At 35.2% G+C, this 25,727-nt stretch overlaps 1 protein-coding gene across 2 annotated transcripts in view; it reads left to right on the top strand.

Moving 5' to 3' along the window:
• PROS1 (protein S) overlaps nt 1-25,727 on the top strand; it is a 79,620-nt gene that overhangs the window by 35,533 nt on the left and 18,360 nt on the right. For both annotated transcript variants that reach the window (XM_082742393.1, XM_082742392.1), the window contains exons 4-13: nt 5-91; nt 2,434-2,556; nt 2,656-2,787; nt 5,652-5,777; nt 8,173-8,294; nt 11,466-11,581; nt 14,568-14,757; nt 19,647-19,814; nt 21,071-21,239; nt 25,366-25,514. In XM_082742393.1, the coding sequence (XP_082598519.1) occupies nt 5-91; nt 2,434-2,556; nt 2,656-2,787; nt 5,652-5,777; nt 8,173-8,294; nt 11,466-11,581; nt 14,568-14,757; nt 19,647-19,814; nt 21,071-21,239; nt 25,366-25,514 (1,382 nt within the window). The remainder of the gene's footprint in view (nt 1-4; nt 92-2,433; nt 2,557-2,655; nt 2,788-5,651; nt 5,778-8,172; nt 8,295-11,465; nt 11,582-14,567; nt 14,758-19,646; nt 19,815-21,070; nt 21,240-25,365; nt 25,515-25,727) is intronic.

Raw genomic sequence — 25,727 nt, 5'->3', positions numbered from 1 at the left:
ACAGGTTGTCTTGGCTCTTTCCGAGCTGGGTTGTTCACTGCTGCACGTCAGTCCACCGAAGCTCACCCTGATCTGCGGAGCTGTGTTACTGGTAAACACCTCTACCATCTATTTAAAAAATGAATAAATAAATAAAGCAAAGCAAAACCCTTCAAGTAAATAAAATATACCATGTAAATATAACTAATGTTTAAAATCAACAAATGAGCTCTAGAAGAGTTGTGTCCCGGCAAGGAGATATTCTCAAAATCGTTTGAAAGAATGTGTTTTGTTTTTTTTCCCCCAAATGTAAATGCTGCTATTTTACTCCAAATAAATATTCCATCTGATGTTTAAGTTGAACAGTGTTCCTTGTTTGCTAAGCTTTAGGTCCTCAACTTCAGAATTTTATTCCTGACAGCTTTATTTTGGATGTCGTTGCATGATCATGTATAAAGTGCAGCCATGCTTATTCTTCTAAGTTTTGGCACCAGTCATATAAATGTGAAAAATTAAAATATCACATTAGCCTTCTCCCTCTGAAGTTCATATAGCGCCTAGTGATAACTCTGGTAGATTATTTATCTCTAATATCCTGGGTGAGAGTCAAAGACAAAAGGGTGAAATTGCAACATGTAAATTGGGATGTCTGTCTAGTGAATATTTTACATGTGACATTGGCATTATCTAAATACTCATGTATTTTTTTTAAATGACAAGTAAAATAGTTTGCCTGAACATGTATATTTAATACATACTTTATTTTTTAATTTATCAGAGGATATGAAAGTAATGTTTTTAAAGACTTTATTTATTTATTTGTTAGAGAGAGAGCGTACAAGCAGGGGGAGCAACAGGCAGAGGGAGAAGCAGGCTCCCCACTGAGCAGGGAACCCTATGAGGGGCTCAATCCCTCAAACCCTGGGATCATGACCTGAGGCAAAGGCAGATGCTTAGTCGCCCTGAGCCACCCAGGTGTCCCGGATATAAAAATAATTTAATAATTTGCTGATTAGCCTGTCTTCTAGAATTTTAACTAATACCTAATTTATTGCCACTTTTCAAAAACTTGATTTTTTTAGAACATTTATTGAAAAATTTGGCAATTATGTTTTGTTTAGTTTTAAAACTTTTTTTTTTTTTACATGTAACAGAAAATTCCTCTGGCTAATTTAAGCAAACAGGAATGTGTTGGAAGGAATTTGCAGAGTTAACTAGGAAGGCTTGAGAAACAAGTGTGGGAATGTGCAGGAACCAAGGGACCATCGCAGTGTCTAGTGAGGGAAGAGAGACCACAAATACGCAACTGGGCGTATCATTTAAGATGGTGGTAAAGTTCTGTCACATTTTATGAAGAAAATGGCCTTCCCCTAGGAATCACCAGTTCTCTGCTACCTATTGTCCAGTGTCTGGAAACCATTATTTTATGTCTTTTGAGCAGAGTTGTATTTATTTAAGGCAGGAAGATGAATCTAGTTCATGTACTTCATCTTAACCCAAATTGGAAGTCCCAAATTCTTTTTTCTGTTGATACCAATTAGTTTTATTTTTTCTGCCTACCACAGTGAATTGTTTTAAGGATCAAATATGATAATTTATATGAAGAAATAACAAAATACATTTATAAATTTATACTGTATATGTTGTATATTTGTATATACTTGCAAATATAAAAGTAGTTCACTTTTATAAAATAATTATAAAGATTTATCTAATGGACTCACTTTTTAAAAAAAATTTTTATTTAAATTCCAATTAACCAACATACAAAACAATATGAGTTTCAGGTGCACAGTCTAGTGATTCAACACCTACATACAACACACAGGGCTTGTCACAGCAAGGGCATCCCCTAATCCTCATGACCCATTCACTCACCTCCCCCCACCTCCCCTCTGCCAACCTTCAGGCCATCCTGCATAGTTAGGGACGCCTGAATGACTCAGTTGGTGCAGTGTCTACTTTTGGCTCCAGTCATGATCCTAGGGTCCTGGGATCAAGACCCACAATCGGGCCTCTTGCTCAGCGGGGAGCTTGCCCGCTGCTCTCCCTGCTTGTGCATGCGCTCTCTTTCTCTCTCTGAGAAATAAGAAAAAAAAAAAAAAGCTGTCTTCTTGGTCTGCTTCTCTTTTTAGAAAAGAGTGAAATCTTGCCATTTGTGACAATGTAGATGGAGCTAGAGAGTATTATGCTGAGCAAGGTAGGTCAGTCAGAGAGAAACAAGTACTATGTGATTTCACTCATATGTGGAGTTTGGGAAACAAGGCTGATGATCATAGAGGGAAAAAAATATTGGACTCACTTTTCTATGAAAAAGTGTTATTTGAAGGAAGGAGTTACGATTTTTTTCATTGATTACAGGCTTCATGCACAGGATTTCTATTAAAGGATATGTAGTTCTTTTTTCTTACCATGGCATGTGGCAAAAATTAAATAGCTGTCTATCTCCTTCAGCCATTCCAGACCAATGTAGTCCCCTGCCATGCAATGAAGATGGGTACAAAAGCTGCAGAGATGGTCAAGCTACATTCACTTGCATCTGTAAACCAGGTTGGCAAGGAGACAAGTGTGAATATGGTATGTCTATTAAACCCACCTCACTCCTCTGGATTGGCCTCCTAGAACGTTCTCCAGAGGCCTTATTGCTTTAAAAATAATTTATTTTTCCCTTCTTAGATATAAATGAATGCAAAGATCCCTCAAATGTAAATGGAGGTTGCAGCCAGATATGTGATAATACACCTGGAAGTTACCGCTGTTCCTGTAAAAGTGGTTTTTTTATGCTTTTAAATAAGAAGGACTGCAAAGGTAAGAGCAAGAAGGCATTTACTGTGTGGGGCCAAAGTTCAGGTAGTGGAATTTCCCCAGGAAATCCTTGGAACTCTCTGGTTGTAAGTGCTTGTAACAAATACACATTATTACCCACCTTGAAGCCTTGTGATACTCGGAGACCGCCTTTTAGTTTAATGTTCATGGATTATTTTGTCATTTATAGAGTTTTTCATTGTTTTCTTATTGTATTGTATTATTTATTGAGTATTTTACTGTTTTGTTACTGTGTGTGTGTGTGTATACGTTTGAATAAAGAATTTCATGAAAAGGTGATAAAGTGAAGTTTCAGTGCAGGTCCTTGCTTACTAGAGTCTTTGCAAAATCATTGTTTTTATTTTTTCCAGACATTCTAATATTATTTCCTTTATACCATAAGATAAACAGCTATACAGAGTAATCCATCATAATCCTTAATAACCTCTTCCACTGTATTTCATATTTCCTTGTTAGATATACCTGTCAAATATCTAATATAATCCTTTCTTCTTACAACTTATTTCCTGTGTGGTTTTGGGAAAGATGAACTATTTTCTTTCTCTTTATACATGTAAGATCTCATCATCGGTCATAACTATTTTTTTTTCCTTCAGATTTGAATAATCCCTGTCAGTTTAACTTTTCAATAAGTCATTGTACTAGTGTATTTCCTTGGTTTTTTATTGTCCTTATGTTTCCCTCCAATTTTGACTTTTTCCCCTCTGTCTATTGTCCTTTCTATTTGATTCTTTTAACTGCCACAATTAAAACTTCGAATATTTGTGCTATGTGTGGATGGCTAAAAATGAATTTTCCAGCCTGGAGTTAGGTTTTGCCTTTAGAAATTGGAAATAATTTTCTCCTCCCTCACTCGCCCCCGTCTTCTTCCCTCGCTCCCTCCCTCCTTCCTTCCCTCCCTCTTTGTCCCTCTCCTTTTGGCTGCGAGGCAGAAAAATACAGTAACTTAAATCATAAAGTGTTCCTGTTCAACTCTAGTCAATTCTATTGAAGGGATGTTCTACCCCTCACTGTACTGTAGTGTTTATTATAGTATAATTTACTATAATATTGTTTAAAGCACAGTTAAATGACTCTAAAGTGAACTGCATTAACTAACAATTTCTCCTAAACCATTACCAATTTGTGACCATACATCTTTCCTGTCTGCCTATTTGAAGGTCTGAGGTTTGAGGTTAGAAATTGAGAATACCACTAATGTTAGAACATATTATAGAAAACCATCATAATGCAGGATACCATATGTATTCTATAAGCAAATAATACCCATTCATACTTCTGCATTTAAATACTTGAATTTAATACTTAAATGCAGAAGTATTCTTCTTCACAACAAGAAGTTGTGACTTATATTTTTAATTAAAAGCTATTTAATTCTTATCCATTGAGTTAATACACATGTATAGAAATTATTACAAAAAGTCCTTTTATACATAAGAATATCCCCGATGACCATGACATATGTTCTTGTATACTTCATTTACACAGACTTTATCCATGAACCAGGTGATAGAAAAATATGTATATGACTATTACAATAGGGTCTTTGCCAAGATGTGGATATTGCTTGAGATCAAGTTGCCAGTGATTGTCTACAAATGCAAGAATAAAACTTTTTGTCAGACATTAGATGTCAGTGTAGGGTAATAAAATCAATGTGCTATAACCTGAACTCATATGATTTAGATAGTTCTCTGCAGTATGCCTCAAACCAAATAATTTTAGTCATATGTTTTCACTTTATTTTAAAATATGGCTTTTATAGATATTTTTTTAAATGAATATTTTATTTGATGTAATTGGAGATTCACATGCCATTGTAAGAAATTATAGAAAGAGATCCCATGTGCTCTTCTCAGTTTCCCCCAGTAGTAACATTTTACAAAGGTGTCCTACAATATCACACCCAGGATATTGACATTGATACAGTCATGATATAGGATTCCCTTATACAGGAATTGATTCAGTTATTTCTGTTCATGCTTTTTTAAATAGAGTAATGTCTGAAGTTTTGGTTATTAGTCTATGGAAAAATTAAACTCTCAATTTTATAGAGTAGAAAATATATTTTCCATTCTGAATTTGTCTGTCTCCAGAGAGTACAGATGAGAAAAGTTCACTAATAATTACATCTCCAGTGAACTATTTCTGCAACTTGTTTTTCCTCACAGATGCTTTCATCTAGTGACTAGTTGCAATTAGTATTTTGTTTCCTACTCTACCATGTAATATACATGTTAATATAATATAATAAATACAATAAATGCACCTGAAATTTCTGAATATTAATTTGACACTAAAATTTGCATTGGAATTCTATACATACTTAGAGACCTTCCTCTATTCTTTTTTAAATTTGAATCACTCTTGAATACTTCAGTCAATAATAATAGTGTGCAGATTTAGCTACTGTCCATTTCCAAAGGAAAACATGGCTGATGAGTCACCTCATTTTTATTTTTTATATTTGTGATAATACAGAATGAATCCACTTTCGAGTACATATTTCAAAAACATGTATTTAGGGATATATATTAAGAATATGGTGAATCTTTTCTCCCATTTATTTGTGTAATGTAGCTTGATAAGAAAATAACTAAAGCCCTTTCCTTTTACATAACTCTGAAGAACATAGCAACCATCAAATTCCCTATATGTTTTCATGAAGAAATCATGTTTAGTAAACTAAAACGTGATGATAGACTTAAAATTTTGTTATTCCCAGGCCACTTTATTGTCTCATTATATATATTAAACTAGATGCAGGAAACACAAATCAAGCATTCTTTGCTATTATCCTCTGGTATGGGAGAAATATTTTTTTAATCTATTGGTTTCATTTATAGATGTGGATGAGTGTTCTGTAATGCCAGACATTTGTGGCACAGCTGTGTGCAAGAACATCCCAGGAGACTTTGAATGTGAATGTACTGAAGGCTACAGATATAATCCTGTACTAAAGGCTTGCGAAGGTAGAGCTGTGGTGGTGTCTATCATTGTTGATGGTGGAGAGGGTGGGTTTGAGCCTTGGTTTGAGATTAGAAGCGTTGGTTCTGTTTGATGTCCACAATAAGATTTCCTAAGACGGCAAGCTCCATATACAGCATGGCCAAATGGGGAATCATTGGCTTCCTTCCAGAGTAAAAGTAGCTAAGAGCATGGTTTTTAGGTTTAGTCTTACGCACTCTGTTTGTCCTCTAAGCTATGTATGAATTGGAGACCTCCCATGTTTGATAAAAGCAAAATAAACATATCTTCACATCATTTAAATAATATTAAAAGATAAAAAGAGTTTCGATCTGGAGGGAAAAACATACACATATAAAAGAAAGACAAGTTTAAAAATCACATGGATGTTACATGGAAGGTTAGAAACCTTCAGTTTTATACCAAGCATTTTGGTAATCTTCTGCGCATGTTTCTGTACGTCATTTACTCTTAAATAGGAAACGACATAGTTCTGTTGTAATTAAATACATATAAAAAAATCTCATCATAATGAAATGATAACTGAGCTCTAGAAATTTAAAAAGTATTGATGAGTACTGTCAGCACCTGTGGATTTGGGAGAGCCCTTTGGATTCATTTGGCCAAAGGAGTGCTGCCAGGTGTGCATGTAACTTGGAAGTATTGGGGGGCTTAAAAAAAGATCATAGATATATGGAAATTATTTCATATCCTTTAAATCTTAAAAAATTTAAATTTAATATCATGACTAAAACTAATAAAATCAATAGTGATTTTTCTAATATTTCTATTATATACATATGTTTATATGTATAAAATGTACCCTTTTAACCATTCTTAAGGGTACCATTCAGGGGCTCTAATTACTTTCACATGGTTATGGCCACAGAGCCACTGCTCTCTGTTTCCAGAAGTTTTTCATCATCCCAAACAGAACTCTGTAACCATTAAGCAATAAATTTCCCTTCCTCCCTCTCCCAAATTCTAAACTATTTTCTGTCTCTATCTACTTTTTGGGAGATAACCTTTAATTTATTTTCTATCTTTATGAATTTTCTTAAATCAATAGTAATTTTAAAATATTTTTTAAAAAAATATATCTGCTCCTGTTGATATTTTGATGTTTTACATTTTATGCACTCACCCAAAAATATCTCTTCCATACAGCATTTCTGTTCTCACACAACTCCAGATAGAAATTACTATGGTAATATTAAGATTTGGTATTAGCCAACTTTATAATGTATATTGTAGTTTTATTCAATAAAACACAGGTTTTTTGAAAAAGATGTATATATGACACATATTCATATTACTTCAATTATCTGCAATTTAATTTTGATGCTAAGGAATCACCAATTTTCAGTTGTATTTTGAGGCATTTTATGGGGGAATTTGTATGCTAGTAATATATGCATTTATGTACTTGTAAATTTACCAAGATTGGAGGATGCGTGCTTTGGAAATATCAAGGATCTCATGTAGCTCTGAAGTAGACTTACTGAAACATGTTATTACAATTTTTCAAAGATGATTTTCTCAAAACACGGGCAAGAACAGGGTGGTATAGATTTCACAATGGGGGGGGGGTAATAGCACAGTGAGGTTTGTTTTTCTTTTTTAAGTGATAAGAAATAAAGATACATCCTCAAATGTGTTGTCACTCTTAATTGCTGCATTATGGAATGTCGAATGTTCTTGATATTATGTAATACCTGGTTATATTAACCTTCAGTTAAAAGGGATTTTTTCTCCCTTCCCCTTTCCCCCCCTCCTCTCCTCTCCCTTCCTTACCCCTCCCTTTCTTTTCTTCAAAGCAAATAATTGGGAGGCAGTCTCAATGGAATTCATTTAGTTAGAAATGACAGTTACCTTGAGACTCTCAGTCTTTTTTCCTTCAAATTAAAAACTGGAAAATTAGCATAGTTGTTATATTTTTATTAATTATTTATTACTGAAAGTTATACATTAAATTTATTTCACTTGTGTAAATGATAGAAATTACACTTGACACTCATTTAAATTTCCATGCCAAGTGTTGAAATGTGATTTCATGGCAGAGAGATTTCTTTTACTAAGAATCTAGTATCCTGATTATCTTTTATCTATCCATCTATTTATTTAATTTATTTGGGATACGGAGTGAGTGAGTGCAAGAAGGGGAGGGGCAGAGGGAGAGGGAGAAAAATCTCAGCAGACTCGGGGCTGAGTGTGGTGCCTGGTGTGGGGCTTGATCTTAAGATCCCAAGACCATTATCTGAGCTGAAATAGAGTCAGATGATCAACCGACTTAACTACCGGCACCTCTATAATCACTGATTATCTTATGCTAAAATTGGAATACTCCTCTTGGATTGAACGTTTGGAAGATATTAAGATCTGTGTTCCCTTTTACCCCAGACGTGGACGAATGCTCTGAGAACATATGCGCTCAACTTTGTGTCAACTACCCTGGAGGTTTCTCTTGTTATTGTGATGGGAAAAAAGGATTCAAACTTGCCCAAGATCACAAGAGCTGTGAGGTAACATTTTGCAATGCTAAACTTACCATCCCTTCTAAAATGAGAAACTGGGGTACATATTTCCACATAGCTGAGATAAGTCAGGAAAATACAGATGTTCTTTTTAAAGAAACGATATATTTTTTTTAAAAAGATTTATTTATTTATTTTGAGAGAGAGAGACAGAGAGAGAGCATGGGAGAGATAGAGAGGGAGGGAAAGAGAATTTCAAGCAGACTCCCCAGTGAGCATGGAGTCCCACAAGGACTCCATCTCACGAACCCCGAGATCATGACTTGAGTCCAAATCAAGAGTCAGATGCTTAACTGACTGAACCACCCAGGCACCCCAGGAAAAATACAGATGTTCTATAATAATTGCTATAGGCTAGCAGGCTATGAATTGCAGTCCAATTACTAATTTTGGTCATGTAAGCTATAAATATTGGGGATAATTAGTGACTAGGTTTAAAAAAATGATTGCAGGGTCATAGTTCAGAAAGTGTTCATCCGTATAGGCTGTACGTTTACAAAATACAATGAGTATGTTTATTTAAAAAATTAAGAAAAGCTGAGGCTTATACTTCTCTTTGTGAGAAAAAACATCTTACATAGAAACCTTAGCAGGAACGTTTTCCTCAGTGTACTTTTCTTTTTCCCACTCTGACAAGTTGGATCGCTCTTCAGCATGTCAGAACTTGCAAGAGTGCTCATAAAATCTTGGGTGGAAATAACTTTCAAATTGGAATTTAGTGGGGTTTAAGTACATAAAAATTCAGAGAGGTCAATTTTGTTCATCTTTATCTCTCAAACTTGCTTTTATTCACTTGGATTTAATTGACCCAAGAATTGAATGTTGGGGTAGTTTTTCCTTCATTGAAATAAATAGGTCAGGGGTGCCTGGGTGGCTCAGTGGGTTAAAGCCTCTGCCTTCGGCTCTGGTCATGATCCCAGAGTCCTGAGACCGAGTCCCCCCTGCAAAGGGCTCTCTGCTCAGTGGGGAGCCTGCTTCCCCCTCTCTCTCTGCCTGCCTCTTTGCCTACTTGTGATCTCTGTCTGTCAAATAAATAAATAGAATCTTAAAAAAAAAAAAAAAAGAAAGAGATCAGCATCTGAAGCTCTTTTTTCTGTGGATAAGGATCATATGTTAGTGATTCTTAGTCCCACTCTTGAACTCCTTTATGCAAGTGAAGGTAAAATGTTACAGGATTATGAGGCAGAGTAAAACAAAATAAAACACAACAAAAAACCCACCTTAAATGGTGATTTAATCACGTGTGTTCACATACCTCTGTATCCGTTACTAGCACTATACTGTGTATGTCCAAACATGTAACATTCAATAAATGCCACCTACTAGGGAAGGGAAGGGAAGGGAAGGGAAGGGAAGGGAAGGGAAGGGAAGGGAAGGGAAGGGAAGGTGAGATATTTAGCATATGCAGTAACTTCGACTATACTTAATTGCATGCCGTGCTCTGTTTGTAATTTAATCTTTTATTATTTTAGTATTTGTAGTAGTTACACATCACCATCTACCCTGGAATAGATTTATTGAAATTCTAAGAGGAAATGAGATGTTGTTTCTGGACCTTGATTTAATACAGTGTCAGGTACACAGATCCCCCCTTGAGTATCCGTATATGTGCCCAAGAACTTATCCCTAAAAAGCTTTCTGTTTTAATGTTTGCTTTTATTCTTAGAAAGAAAACCTTGATACTAAATTTAATGACCCTGAATCATTTTTTTTTGTTAATTCCTTGGATAGTAACATGGTATCTTAATTTATATTTATCCCATGTAGGTTTTCTAGCATTTCCTTTGATGCAGGCAGGCTCCGTCCGAGAACCTGGGAAGGTGGGGTGAGGGAGTTCCCACAGGAACAGCCAAGAGGTTCCTTGGCTTCCCACAGGATAGAAATCAAATTCGTGCCAGGGAAAGTGAAAGTGGAGTTTACTGAATAGTGTGAATAACAGAGTATAGCAGACAGAGTGTCTGGGGGACTTGGAAAGGAAAAGAGAATGGGTCTCTTCATTATTTAGGGCTAGGGATTTATATTAGAAAGGGGTCCAGGGCGTGTGTTCCTTTAGGAATCCAGCGTAGGGTCTGATCAAAGGCAAGCGATGGGTGAGTAATAGGTGTTACTTTATAAATCATCGAAGGTGGGGGGTGTTGATGCCAGTGTCAGCTGAGGTTTGTTCAAAGCTAATGTCCTATAACATGTTTGGGATCCAGGTCTTCTTAGATGTTATCAGATATTTGGGGCCTAGGACAGAACTCAGAGAATTATTAACTTTCCTGCTCCCCTCTACTCCCTGGAGTGGGAACATAGCTTCTTTGGCTTTTATGCAGATGGGAGGTGAAATATAGAACATGAGTAAATAGGGCTGAGCAAGAAAATAGCAGAAATGGAGTCTTTCTAAAATAGAGTCCCTTGAGCTTCCCTACCTCACCTTCGTTATCTAGATGATACATTTTTGCTCAGAAAATTTTTCTTTTTTTAAAAGCAAACAGGCCCTGTCTTTTTTTTTTTTTTTTTTTTTTTTTTTTTTAGCATTTTATTTATTTATTTTACAGAGAGAGAGATCACAAGTAGGCAGAGAGACAGGCAGAGAGAGGAAGGGAAGCAGGCTCCCTGCTGAGCAGAGAGTCTGATGTGGGGCTTGATCCCAGGACCCTGGAATCATGACCTGAGCTGGAGGCAGAGACTTTAACCCACTGAGCCACCCAGGTGCCACAGAAAATTTTTCTTAATAAATGAATAAATGAATGTATGAGGTGCTACTTCTTGGTATACTAATTTTTCCACGATTTCTGACTCCAAATTTTTTTTCTAATATAATTCTTAGAAAGTATCAGAGCTGCAGTTAATTAGGAGATATGTGTTGTTACTAGAAGAAAAAGGTTGTGTTTCGGGCTGAGATTTGCAAAGGAAATAGTAAGGACAAAAATACAAGCCACATACATTGAGCAAGACTTTTTAAAAACACACGTTCTGAGAAGTTATACTGATGGACTATATAAGGAAGTAAAAGATGTTGCTTTATTACCAAGGGTGTTCTTAATTTAATTAACTTATCAGAGAGGACACATTTGACAAGACCATTAGGAAGCAGAGAAAGGAATGCTAACCTGACACAAACAGCAAGCAATAACCTATGCATTTTTGTTTCTTTGTTTTGTTTCCTTTTTTCAGGCTGTTCCAGTGTGCCTTCCTTTGAACCTTGACAAAAATTATGAATTACTTTATTTGGCAGAGCAATTTGTAGGCGTGGCTTTATATTTAAAATTTCGTTTGCCGGAAATCACCAGGTGAGGTACCAATGTCAGTAATAATCTCTAGAGGTAAGCAGGTAAGGACAGAAGTTTAGTGACCAAAAAAGGTTTGAAATGTATGAAATTGCATTTCCAATTGGATAATTTAGGGATATTATCAATCAGATGATTTGAGGAGCCCTAAAGTTGATTTACTCCTTCACCCATGTTTATTGTCATGCTAGAAATCATTTGGGTCATTCTAGGCTGACCTTTCCCAGTGATCATTTTACCTTAATACATCCTTCTTCCTTTTCTAGTGAATACGTATGTACTAAGAAGTTGGGAAAGGATTTAATATATTTGAGAAATTTCCATTCTTCTTCATATGTGTTATAAAAGCTAAGTAATGAGAAAGTACTCAAAGTATTGCTTTTAGAATATAGTTATATTCATAATTATTAAAGAAAATTCATAAGATTACTTAGGTAGTATTTTAAAGAAACATGTCACATGATTTTAATTGACTGAGTACCGTTTCTGTTATTCCTACAGTTAGGTTGCTTGTAGGAAAAGAATAGTTGCTTGTACTTTAGGGTCATGATTCTACTTTAATTACCAAATTTTTTCAGAGTCATACATGGTTGGAGCTAGAAAAAAGAAATTGGAATTTTTTTGGAAAAGTGGAAAGGAAGTGTATTTGTGACTGATTTATAGAATCCATATTTTAAAATATTTTAATTAGATAAGCATGCCTACATACAGTTTAATTCATTAGATATATGAATGATTATTCACAAAATAATTCAACTAAATTCATAGATATCGCATCATTAAGGAACTTTGAACTATATTCTCAAATTCAATGATACAGTTGTGCTCCTTCAGTACTCTTATCCACCAGGACCCAATTTTCCCTTTTAACATCTCAGAGCAAATAATATTGTCTAGTGACGGAGACTGGAAACAGCATTTCCTTTGCAAAAAGAATAATGAGGTTGATAGAGAAAAAGGTTAATTTTTGCATAGTTAGACATGTTCAGGGAGATTCAGTTCTGACAACTCATAATAGTTTGAGCTCTAACATTGGATCAAATAGGCCAAATAATGATTTTTTTCAATATTTATTTGTTCCTTATTTACTTAGTTTAAACTTTTTATTGAAGTATATATCCATATACAGAAATATACACGTACCTTAAGTGTATAGCTTAATGAATTTTTTATAAATTGCCACCTGGTAAGTAAGCAACACAAAGAATTGTTAGTGCTTGGTTGCTTTTCTCCCCTGCTTTTTGCAAATTCCTTCAGCTTTGTTTTCAATGATCAAATAATTATTCTATCCTAAAGTTAACAAATTCACTCATCCTTTTCATTCTACAAAATTTCAGAAAAAGAATGAATTGTTCCCCAATGTTTGCTGATATATTCCAGACAGAAAGTTACAGAACACAATTCTTTGTATTACTGGGTTAGCATGATTTTGCAGAGAGGGAGATTACCTCCATAATAGGATCAACTTCTGGAAGATCCTGAGCATACACAGATTTGGGTTTTGACAGAATAATACATGTTTAGCATCAGCAAAATGTGGTGGTTATGAAAGAGAATAGAGGTCCTTTTCCTAAACCAAGAATATAAAATAAAAAAATAATCTTAGTTCAGTCAATTATTACTACCCTGTTATCTGTCCAACATACTTTACTCCACATGATCTCTTAAATATTTCTTTGGAATTCTAGAGATTAAAAAATTCATTTTATGAGCCTTTCTTTGTTCCATTTGAAGTTAGAAGTTGTATATGGTGCCCCTACTACTATTAGTGGGAGGTAAGGATTCTTTCTTACCTTACTTGGCTGTTATCTGAAATCCTAACTTTTTTAGTGTAAATTACTTTTATTTTAGCTTAACTCAAGTGACTAATAGTTATACAAATATTTTTTCTATTCCCTACTTGTCTTTTCTCAGTCATTTGTTTATTTTTATTTTTATTTTTATTTTTTTAAGATTTTTAAAAATTTATTTGACACAGCGAGAGAGAGAGAGATCACAAGTAGGCAGAGAAGGAGGCAGAGATAGAGGGGGAAGCAGGCTCCCTGCTGAGGTCACATTTTTCAGTCATTTTGATTTGCTGGTTTCTTGAAAATGTTAATGCTGTTTCTCATTATGGTGTCATTAAGGCACTAATCAGTACCTGTTATTTTTTAATCCAGCATTTCTAACATCTTCCCTTGTAATAGCTGCGTATATATCTAGGGTCTTAATTGTAACAGTCATTGCCAGAGCTCAGATACCCCCAAGCACATGGCTAGACTACATCTTTTAAGCTCTCCTCCTATATGCTCTAGTACAGTGACTTACACAGTTAAGAGTTTTGGAGAGCTTTTGAAATCAGGCTCACAGATACATCTTAAAGTTTTTACTTTACCTTTCTTTCCACATATGAAGGCTTAATTATGTTTGCAGCCATCTAGGTACTGTCTTGTATGCCTCTGTGAGTGATTCCTTCCTGACATATATGAAGTCACAGGGAAAACAGGCCTTTTGATGCATAAACCCATCGTGAAATTGTAACATCTTTTACTAATCACTTATGGACACAGCAAAAAAAAAAAAAAAAAAGAATCTTAATGTCATAATGTCAGATTATATAGTGTATAAGAAGCTCCAGGAGAGATACAATATATCTAGTATTTGTACGTGCATGAATTCCAACATTTAAAAAAGGGCCTTCAAAACAAAACAAAAAAAATGAAATGCAATCCAAATGCAGTGCAAAAAAATATGAAAAATTACCAAAGCATCTGTTCATGGGGGAAAAAGACTCTAAGAATAAGCAAGAAAATATAATAACTTGATATTAAACACACATGGAACCAGAGATAACACATGAACAGTCTAATTCTGCCCTACTCTTTTTTTAATTCCAGGAAAGAAAGAGTTGGCTCTCTCAATATACTGCTGTTTACTAGTATAAGAGAAGGAATAGTATATTGAGCTTTCCATATTTCCCTATTAAGGCTTTCTCTTTTCCATTATTTAGATTTTCAGCCCATTTTGATTTTCGGACTTATGATTCAGAAGGTGTTGTCCTGTATGCAGAATCTCTTGACCACTCAGCTTGGTTCCTGATTGCACTTCGTGATGGAAAGATTGAAATTCAGTTTAAGAATGAATTTACAACCAAAATCATATCTGGAGGCAAAGTTATTAATGATGGTCATTGGAATATGGTAGGTTTTGCAGTTTTCACAAAGAACGTCTCTACTTTGACACAGTTTGTTTAACATCATTAATAACTTATTTTTATACTGATACCAAATGTAAATGGAGCCGGATTTATTTGATGTTGTATGAAGCATATCCCATGCACTGTATGTCCTTGAAACAGCGTCTGAGAAATGATAACCTCACATAATATTTGAAATAGTATTGAAAACAGTATGAAATTATTTTCAGTTACTTGCTTGGACTACTTTATCTTTGACTTTTTACCTTTTTTAGTGGCTGCTGTTGGTGTCTCTCCTATAGGTTAGGGGTTTTTAGCAGGCATAACAGCTTATGCAAAGACACTGCTGATCAAGGACAGCCATACTGAATAGCCACCCATATTTTTAAATGAAAGAGAAATACACATAGTAACATAGAAATACATGTAGAAAGAGTAATACATATAGTAATTAACTCAATTTTAAATATTAGAATATAGATACATAATCAATTTGTACAAACAGTACACACTAGCTAGTATAGTAGTACCAAGTAGAGTACTTAAAATGAGCATTTTTACATAATCCCTAAAAGTGAGACTAAAAAGGAATTTTTCATGAGGGCATTACTCCTAGTCTCTAATGGGGAGAATTCTTTTTTGCAAAGGAGTCATTGCTACTTTCAGCAGCTGATAACTCAGAGATCAGCTTCCCCTTAGAATGTGGTACCCCGGGGCACCTGGGTGGCTCAGTGGTTAAAGCCTCTGCCTTCAGCTCAGGTCATGATCTCAGGGTCCTGGGATTGAGCCCCACTTTGTTGGACTCTTTGCTCAGCGGGGAGTCGGCTTCCTCCTCTCTCTCTGCCTGCCTTTCTGCCTACTTGTAATCTTTGTCTGTCAAATAAATAAATAACATCTTAAAAAAAAAAAAAAGAATGTGGTACCCCAAAGAGACACTTTGTCTGCCTGTGGGATCTGCCAGGAGGTCCATGTTGAGAAGACATGTGAGATCATCACTAAATTACTTCATTTCTTTATTTACTCACTCATGCACTCATTTATTCCATGAGCTTTTAGTGAGCCCCTTTTCAAATGCTAAGTTCCTGCGTTCAAGGTTGTAGAACTCTGGCTAGAGATTTTCCTTGCTCTTGGACTTCCTTAGTACCTCACAGTTTAATAGCTTGTGTTGCCTTATGCGCTAATGCAATGGGATGTGAAATTGTTACACTACAGGTAGTAATAAAGTACAGTTGGGCACTGATGTGTTTTACCAAAATTGGGGCTATTCGTCCTGCAACAGCCATAGATTCTGGACTTTCACCAGAATACAGTCTGCACAAGATCAGATGCAGTTGTCAGAGTAATCACTAATGTTCTCTGGCTTCTCCCGAGGTTCTCTCTGCTATATATAGCTTTGCCACTACAGCTTTCCTTTACTCCATGTGTGTGCATACAGCTTGATGCGTACAGCTGTGCCTCCCGTGTACTGAAGAATACGTTTTATTGCCTAATGTCCCCAAATCACCTATCTAAAAATCACTAAGATCACTTTTCAGCAAAATAGAGCCAACACAATTTTTCTGGTTAATTGATACAAATTGAAAATATTATCTGTTTGACAGAGAACTTGGATACATTCTAGGTAATACAGAATATATATATATAAAGAAGGTAAATGTTTATCTGTGAGGCAAACATCTTGAGTTGCAGGTAGTGTTTACTAATGAGTTATCTATGAACGGTATTTGAAAGGTAGGATCTGGGCTGGTTAGAAGGCAGCTACTCAGTTCTCCACATTTTGTTATGGTTATGATCCTTATTAAAAGAAACTGTTATTTAATGATGTGCCCATATTTTGATTAACATTTCCCTTTATAAACTGAATGCAACTTGGCAGGAAAATTTAAGAACAATAAAAAAGTCACAGAAAAACTTTAATATGGTAAATTTGATGCTGGCTTTTTAAAAAAATTCTCAATTTGATATTTTAACAATTTATGAATGTTCACCCCCACCATATAAATGGGATTTTTTTCTTCATATCTTTCATGTAAAAAATTACTGCAAACTGTTTTTACCATTTTATAATTTTGATGGCTTGTTAATAAACTATACCGTTTCAGCAAATTTATGCAGCTATAGAAATTATCTCAAATAGCTATGTATTTTAAGTAAATATTTTAAATGACAAAGTTAAGTTAAATTAATCTGTAAACTGGACCATTCACTTCATAGCAGTTTTTCACTGATTTTAAATAATTTAAAAATTTCAAATAAAATACTTTAAAAATAAGCAATTAAAATGTAGAATTGTGCTGTAATTCAGATAAATAGAATGTGTGTACTTATTAAGTACTTAAAATGGTAATTATAAACCATAGAAATAAATATTGCTCTATTATAAGTCATTATTATATCTCATATTTCGGTATGATTCTAATATGGGTGGGAAATCTGTAACTTGGATCACAGTTTTATTCATTCGGTAGAATATTTATTGAGCATATTGAGAAAATTTATTGAGCACTTTATGTGCTATTCCTTTGGGTGGTGAGGCTACAACAGTGAGTAAATCAAAATCACTGGTCTCATGGAGCTTGCGTACTAGGGGTGAGGAATAAACCTAAAACTGCATGAACAAACTGATGCGTCAGAGAGTGGTTAGTGCTAGGAGGAAGAAACAAAAACAACCAGGCCACAGAGAGTGATGATGAGTGTGTATGTGGAATCAGAAAGCCATCCCCGATGAGATTACATCTGACTGGAGACCAGGGCATAAATCATGAGAAATCTCTGGGGAAGATGATTCTGTGCCATGTGAATAGCAAATACAGAGCATCAGGCAAGAGGATGTGATTGTTGTATTGAGGAACAACACAAAGGTCAGTGTAGATGCAGGTGAGTAAGGGAGAGAGAGAGGGGCAGAGAATGAGGTTAGAAGTACTCTGGAACAAGACCAGATAGGGTCATGGGGACTATAGTGAGAACTTGGAGTTTATGCTAAGTAGAAAGAACTTGGATGATTGTGAGAAGTGACAGGATTTAATTTGCACGTATCTTAAAAGGCAGTTTGTATCACGACATGATGGCTTTGTGGACACTAGATAGGAGAGAGTAAGAATGGGACAGATTATGGGGTCATGAGACCATTGCAGTAACTCAGTGGAAAGAAGATGGCATCACTGACTATAGTGTTGGTAGGTGATGAGAAGTGGTCAGATGCTGGATATACTTTTAAGGTCCAGCCTTCAATTTATTTTTTTTTATTTTTTAATTTTTTTTTAAAGATTTATTTATTTGACAGAGATCACAAGGAGGTAAATAGGCAGGCAGAGAGAGAGAGAGAGAGGAGGAAGCAGGCTCCCTGCTGAGCAGAGAGCCTGATGCAGGGCCCCATGTGGGACTCGATCTCAGGACCCTGAGATCATGACCTGAGCTGAAGACAAAGGCTTAACCCACTGAGCCACCCAGGTGCCCCTAGCCTTCAATTTAAGCTGGATAAAAATTTCTGAATATTCAGCATAAAGAATATCCTGTAGGGATGTTCAGAGGGTTTGCAGGATATTGAATATTTTATTACTTATTTTGCATGACTTTCCTACCTATTACAGGGTGTCCAGCATTTTGCAGCATCCCCTAAGTCCTACTCATTGTGACAACTAAAAGTACCATCCCTATCCCTAAGTTTTCCAAATACCCTAGAGTGGTCCAGTACACCCCCATTGAAACATATTTGCATGACTAGAGGGAAAAGGTGTAGAGTGCTGAGCTCAGGTGTAGAATAGACATTGAGAGAAGAGGAGGAGCCAGCAAAGGAAGCTGAGAGGGAGTGATAAGAATGTGGAGATGCAAGTGAGACTGAGGTTCTAGAAGCTGACAACATCTTTCAAGGAGGGAATAGTCATTCAAGTAAAATGATGCCAGTTGGCTGTATTAAGGACAGTGTACTGACTAACTGTAAACATGACCAAAGTATTTTGCTTTAGAGCACAGTTTTCCCCTTCCTGTAGTGGTGCTTTCATAGGCCTGCTCTTTTGCTTCAATCATTGATTAGTAAAAGAAGAGTTTGCGTTTTGAGCGCTACGGTTTTGCATGAGGAAATGTCAGCAGTAGTTCTTCGAATGGCCTTTTGGGGAGATTTTGAAATTATTACTATTATTGTTGTTTACCATCACTGTCAACCTTTTTTAAAAAGCTGGACTCCTTTCAGGGCACCTGGGTGGCTCAGCCGGTTAAACATCTGACTCTTGATCTCAGGTCAGGGTTTGACCTCAGGGTCATGAGTTCAAGCCCCATGTTGGGCTCCATCCTGGGCATGAAGCCTACTTAAAAACAAAAAACAAATCAGAACTACTTTCAAAATTGGAAAAACCCAATTTAATTTTATGTATTATACTTCTTTATGATCTCAATTACTTTTGAATTTTGAAATAAAGTATAATTTGTGTGTAATGAACAGAATACTGGAGGTACTGATTTCTCATACTTTATATTAAGAATTTATTTCCATTATTGATTCCATATGTATACTTTCAGACAACTGTAAAATAGGAAAACTTAAATGTTTTCTAAGATCTTGTAAAGTGACTCGATTAAAAGAAACTTAATTTTATGACACTGGATTTGAATTATGTATATTATAATTGGATGTTTAAAATTAAAAGAACAGTATTTTGTGGGTTCTTTTTTACTTTAAAATATGGGGTTCATTTAATTTTCAATCAAAAATTACCATTTTAAAACACATATTTACCACCTTATATCAAGTGGATTACAACAAATTAATAATTAAACTAAAATGATTACTTTGAAAAATTATTTACCAGAATAATAACAGGATTTTTGAATCTTAGTGTTTCAAATGACATGCAGTGATGTTTGGTGGTTTGATAATTTTTGTCTTTTTAATTGTAGGTCTCTGTGGAAGAACTAGAACACAGTATTAGTGTGAAAATATCTAAAGAAGCTGTAATGAATATAAATAAACCCGAAAGCCTTTTTAAGCTTACAAGTGGATTTCTAGAAACTAAAGTATATTTTGCAGGATTACCTCGGAAAGCGGAGAATACACTCATTAGACCGGTAATGATCCAAGTTTCTATCATTCATCATGGATGAATTACTCTTGTCTGTAATAGATTTGAAAATGTGTTTTTCTGAGAGTCAAAAGAAGTGATTTTGTTGAACCAACTGTGACAACTTAAATTGAACAAGGAAAAATAACATAGTGATCCTTGAAATTATATTAAGGAAATAAGAAAATAAATGTAGTGTTTTTGAGTCCATTTAAATCCCCAGCATTACTCATGGGGAAGTAGATTTTTCTTTCAGTTCTCAAGCATCAGTTCATTGTTAACATGATAACTGTGCATATTCAGCTACTACAAATGTAAATACATGTATTTGAGTCCCAAAGCCAGTCAAAGAATTTTCTTACGTCTATTTTAGGACTTAAATTTGGGAGATAAAATAGCATATGATGCTGGAACTTTTTTAAAAAAATCTTTTCTGGGAGTTTAACTTCATCCTATCATAAATTGAAGTTATATATAATAGATGATTTTTGGAATATGATGTTTGTCTAATAACTGTGGAATAGGTTTCACGAAGGAGACTAATCACTGTCCTTGAAGAGTCTTAAAAATTTCATTTGAAGTCATGGGCCTGTCAATTATACTCGCTGATTTAACTTAAATATTTACCATTTAATATCCATCTTTTACTCATGGCAATTCACACTTACCTTAACTTTTGAAAGATTCTTTCAGTATGATATAAAACCTGAATTAGTTAACTCATGTGAGAGTGACTGCATCTGTTCCTTTGAAATTGATAAATCAAGACATTTTAAAAGTAAAATAAATTATTCAAAAACTATTTATAAAATGGCTACTCTGGGTCTTGAGTCTGGCTGGTTGCTTTGAGGAGACTTTTGTTCCTGAAGAGGTTCAGTGTCTGATGGCAAAACAAACCTATATATAAATGCAATTAAAGTAAGCAGCTTACAGCCCACACCCACAGCTAGAAGCATATATGGAACTTGAGAGCAGAAAAGTTATTTCTGGATGATAGAGGCGGGTAGAGCTTGAGGGGCTAGAAATCATTAGGATCGCAGTGGAGGTCTGTGATGGCAAAAACTCACTGTAACTGAAAAAGACTGCCCATCTGAAGGACACCTTAAAAAATTAGATAATATTCAAAATATGTAAAGTATTTTAAAATGTCATCAAAGAAAGGTTTTTCCTCTAAATGAAAACTGTATCTGTAATCAATTAAGCCCTATATGAGTCTGACTTTTTTAAGTTTAAGATACACTCGACCTATATTTTAATTATTAGATTAACCCTCGTCTAGATGGATGTATACGAAGTTGGAATTTGATGGGTCAGGGAGCTTCGGGAATAAAGGAAATCATTCAAGAAAAGCAAAATAAGCATTGTCTTGTCACTGTGGAGAAGGGTTCCTATTATCCTGGTTCTGGAGTTGCTCAGTTTAGCATAGACTACGGTAAGTAATTTCTCATTTTACCTCTCTTTTCTCATTAATGACTAAATTTATTAATTGACAAACAGTTTTATTTTCTTCAGTAAACATTATTGAATACGTAACTATGTGCCAGGCATAGCATTAGGCTTATTCATGTTGTATGTTTTTTATTCAATTTTTGCAGTATGTTGGGAGGAAAGGAAGTAGAATATGCTTATGTTATTACTTAAAGATTACTTAAAAAAAAGTTATTGGTACCTAACTTGATTAATTTCAAGTAAATTCAATTAATCTGTTTTAAAGTTCACCAATTTCTCAGCTGTGTTGAGTTTACTGCTTACTGCTTCAAAAGGATTCATTTTCATTACCAGAATGTCAGTTGATTGTTTCTTAAAATGTCTAACCCTTCCTTGAAGTTTCCTACCTGTGATTAGATGTTGTCCACGTTTTCTACTTGAGCCTTCAACTTATTAATCATAATTATTTTAAATTCTCTATCTGATAGGTCCAATGTCAATGTCATGTTGATTGCTTTGTCTCTTGACCATGTGTTATTTTTCCTTGTTTCCTTCGGTATTGAATGATTTTTGGTTTAAAAGGTAAGCATCTTGTGTAGAACAGTAAAGACAGATAAATAATACATAAGTCTGGAGACAAGCATATTTCTGCTTTTGATAGGCCTTTTATAAACTGGTTGAATCAGTCTAGTTAAGAGTTGAGCTGCTTAAGCTTTCTGGTTTCCATGAGTACCCTTCAAATTCCTTTATTATTACCTTGTGCTTAGGGCAGTGACTGGTTTGCCAGAGGGTTTTTCTTAAGAGTTCATCTATCATTAGCTTTAGGTGTTCTGTTTATGATACGCCTCAAGAAAGTGTTTCTGCATGGTCTTGCTTTACCTCAAAGGAATGCTCTTCTTACTTGACATTTGCTAGCATGATAGCAAGGTCTGGGGACCATTCTCACGTTCTGATACAGTTCAGTTTTGGGCAAGTGTTGTATCCCCGGCTTCCAGGGGTGTGAACTTTTCATTGTCCCTCTCCCAACCATCTGTGGGGGAGATATCTAATTATCAGGACTCCAGAACCTTCTTCATGGTAAATGGCTTTTGGTTGGTTTGCTGTTGTTGTTGTTTTTTCCCAGTTTCCTTTCCCTAACGTGTAGATGCAATGGGTCTTTGCATGTGTTCTAATGGTGGCAGTGTTTGTTGCCTTTTTCCCATTGCTATAAGGCTTTTGTTGCGTAGAGAAGACAAAGAAGGAATGGGCATACATCTTTATACCTTTTAGTGATTAATTCTGTAGGAGAGAATCTTAGATTATGTCCAATGCAATGGGTCTTTGCATGTGTTCTAATGGTGGCAGTGTTTGTTGCCTTTTTCCCATTGCTATAAGGCTTTTGTTGCGTAGAGAAGACAAAGAAGGAATGGGCATACATCTTTATACCTTTTAGTGATTAATTCTGTAGGAGAGAATCTTAGATTATGTCCATCAAAAGTTACGCAAATGTATAGTTCCTACTGCTCAGTTAGATTCTCTTCCAAAGATGTCTTATCAATTTATACTCCGACCAACAGAGTAAGAAAGTGTATGCTTGAGATTTGTTTCCAATCTGAGAGTTGAAAAATTAAGTATTTTAATTTTAAATATTATTGTCCCAATTTCTACTGAATTTTAATATCTCTCCATATGCTTATTAGCTATTTTTATATCTTAATTCTCTTACGAGGTTCTTTGTCTTTTTCTGTTTAGGAGTTCATGATCTGAGCTACTATTGTATTATAAATTTAGTGTACTAATACCTCTGCTTTAAGGAAAAATTATATTTTAAATGTGTTTATTTGCAGTCTAAAAAAATATTACTACAGTTTTAAAGAAGAACCTTCCACTAGCACTTTTTGTGTCCCTAACATAAAGTAATGGAATGTTTTTAGCTTTAGTTCTGTTCTATATGAGAAGGATTTAAAAAAAAAATTTCAATTGAGATTGATGACTAATATAAGAAAAAACTAGACCCACAATAATTTGTTCAAAAGAAAAACTCTGAAACTAAAATGAGAATAAGAGTTCTATTGTATCTGAAAAAAATCACAAGTAATTAGTTATTTCATAGATAACTTGAAAGTGACCTACTTTTGAATTATATTTAATGTTACATTATAATTTCTGTACACTTGCATATTTTAGTTTAAGTTTGTTAACATAGTAAATTTACTTATTTCAAAAGGATTATTTTATTTATATATATGTATGTGTATATATACACATATATATTTATATACATAATAAAATTATATTTTATTATATACATATTTATGTATATATAAAATGACATTTTATATATGTCTATAACATTTTTGTATATGTATATACATATACATATATATGTATATACACATCTCCTGGGTGGGAATTAAAGTATTATGAATGGGGATGCCTGGGTGGCTCAATCAGTTAAGTGTCTGTCTTTGGCTTAGGTCATGATCCAGGGTCCTGGGATCTGAGTCCCACATCATGCTCCTTGCTCAGCAGGGAACCTACTTCTCCATCTACCTGCCCCTCTCTCTCTCTCTCTGAGAAATAAATAAATAAAATATTTTTAAAAAGATTATAAATGAACGCTGTAATAGCATTAGATGTGGTGAAATGGAAGATCATCTTGTCAAGAGGAGATTATTTTCTCCAATCACATTCACTTTTTCAAAGCCTACAAGTGGTATTTGAGCTATTGTTTTATATTACCTCATATTAAATAAGGAAGGCTTCACTCAAAGTGTAAATTAGTATTTCTTTAAAGATTTTATTTATTTATTTGAGAGGTACAGAGAAGCATGAGTGGAGGAGAGGCAGAGAAAGAGGGAGAGAGTGACAAGTAGACTCCCCGCCAAATGGGAAGCCTGATGCAGGGCTGGATTCCAGGATCCTGAGATCATGAGCTGAGCCAAAGTCTGATGCTTAATCGACTGAGCTACCCAGGTGCCCTAATCTTTTTAGGAATTAAACTATTTTAGAAACACATCAATTCAACTATTTGTTGAGTGACTACTGTGGAAAATAAAGTGGTCATAGAACCAAGTAGGGCTTGCACTCTAGTGGGATACACAATTACCTTGTAACAATAAAAAAAAATATTAACTATTATGATGACAGAATTGCAGAAGAGTTCCTGTTAGAATTTTAGAGTTAACTGTTGATTTCAGAGTACATCTCTACTATCAAACTATCTAACTCTCCTATTTGTATAAATCATATTTTTCTGTCCCACTGCTTTGAACTGACCCCTTTATGGGTGAGGAATGGTAGGGTGGTGATGGCAGCCATACCCAAATGTTCCCTCAGAAACATTACAATAAACTTGTTGAATTTCCTTCTCAGTGTGTACTCTAAAATCTGACCATCTGAGATTGGACCGGTGGTGGAGATGGAGGCAGAAAGAATACCTGTAAAAGAACACAGGAGAAGTTCATAATATTCTGAAACACCACATCATAGAATTTTATTCTAGGAAGACCAGAAGGCTAGGGCTCCATTTATGTGTTTCTTGCCTGCATTTAAAAAAATGGCTCTTGGGGGCGCCTGGGTGGCTCAGTGGGTTAATGTCTCTGCCTTCGGCTCAGGTCATGATCCCAGGGTCCTGGGATCGAGCCCCACATCGGGCTCTCTGCTCTTCAGGGAGCCTACTTCCTCCCCTCTCTCTCTGCCTGCCTTTCTGCCTACTTGTGATCTCTGTCTGTCAAATAAATAAATAAAATCTTTTAAAAAAATGGTTCTTGTTTTTAGATTTTTGCCCAGGTTTTATAGGACACTGAGGAAGGAGAATGAAAATCTTCAGTTTTCCACAAAAAAATGGCTTTGAGTATCAGTAAAGTTGTAATAATTCCTCCTGGCATACTTTAAAAAATTTTTTTTTAAGATTGTATTCATTTATTTGACAGACAGAGATCACAAGTAGGCAGAGAGGCAGGTAGAGAGAGGAGGAAGCAGGCTCCCTGCTGAGCAGAGAGAGCCCGATGCAGGGCTGGATTCCAGAACCCTGAGATCATGACCTGAGCCGAAGGCAGAGGCTTTAACCCACTGAGCCACCCAGGTGCCCCCCTCCTGGCATACTTTAGGAGTATACTGATCCTGCTTCTGTTTGATTGTTTTAACAGGTAATCTGTCCAATGTTGAGGACTGGCAAGTAAATGCGTCCTTGAGCATTCGCCCATCCACGGGCACTGGTGTTATGTTCGCCTTGGTTTCTGGCAGCACTGTGCCCTTTGCCTTGTCCTTGGTAGACTCTGCCTCTGAAAAGCTTCAGGTAACTTCCCTAAACTTTTGTGATTCTCATTTTTTGTTTGTTTTGTTTTGTTTTTTTATCTGTAAATGATGATTAAATGAGATAGCATGTAAAGTAGTTAGCACCGTGTCCAGCCCATCGATAAGGACTCAGAAAATGTCCATTATTATTACTTTTTGCTGGCTTATTTCCAAGGTCTGATCCAGGAAGCAGAGAGGGGAGAAAAATTGAAAA

This window comes from Mustela nivalis (genome assembly GCF_964662115.1).
Source record: "Mustela nivalis genome assembly, chromosome: 1".
Taxonomy (NCBI): domain Eukaryota; kingdom Metazoa; phylum Chordata; class Mammalia; order Carnivora; family Mustelidae; genus Mustela; species Mustela nivalis.
Note: the sequence above shows the minus strand (reverse complement) of the source record. Positions and strands in the feature narration are given on the sequence as shown.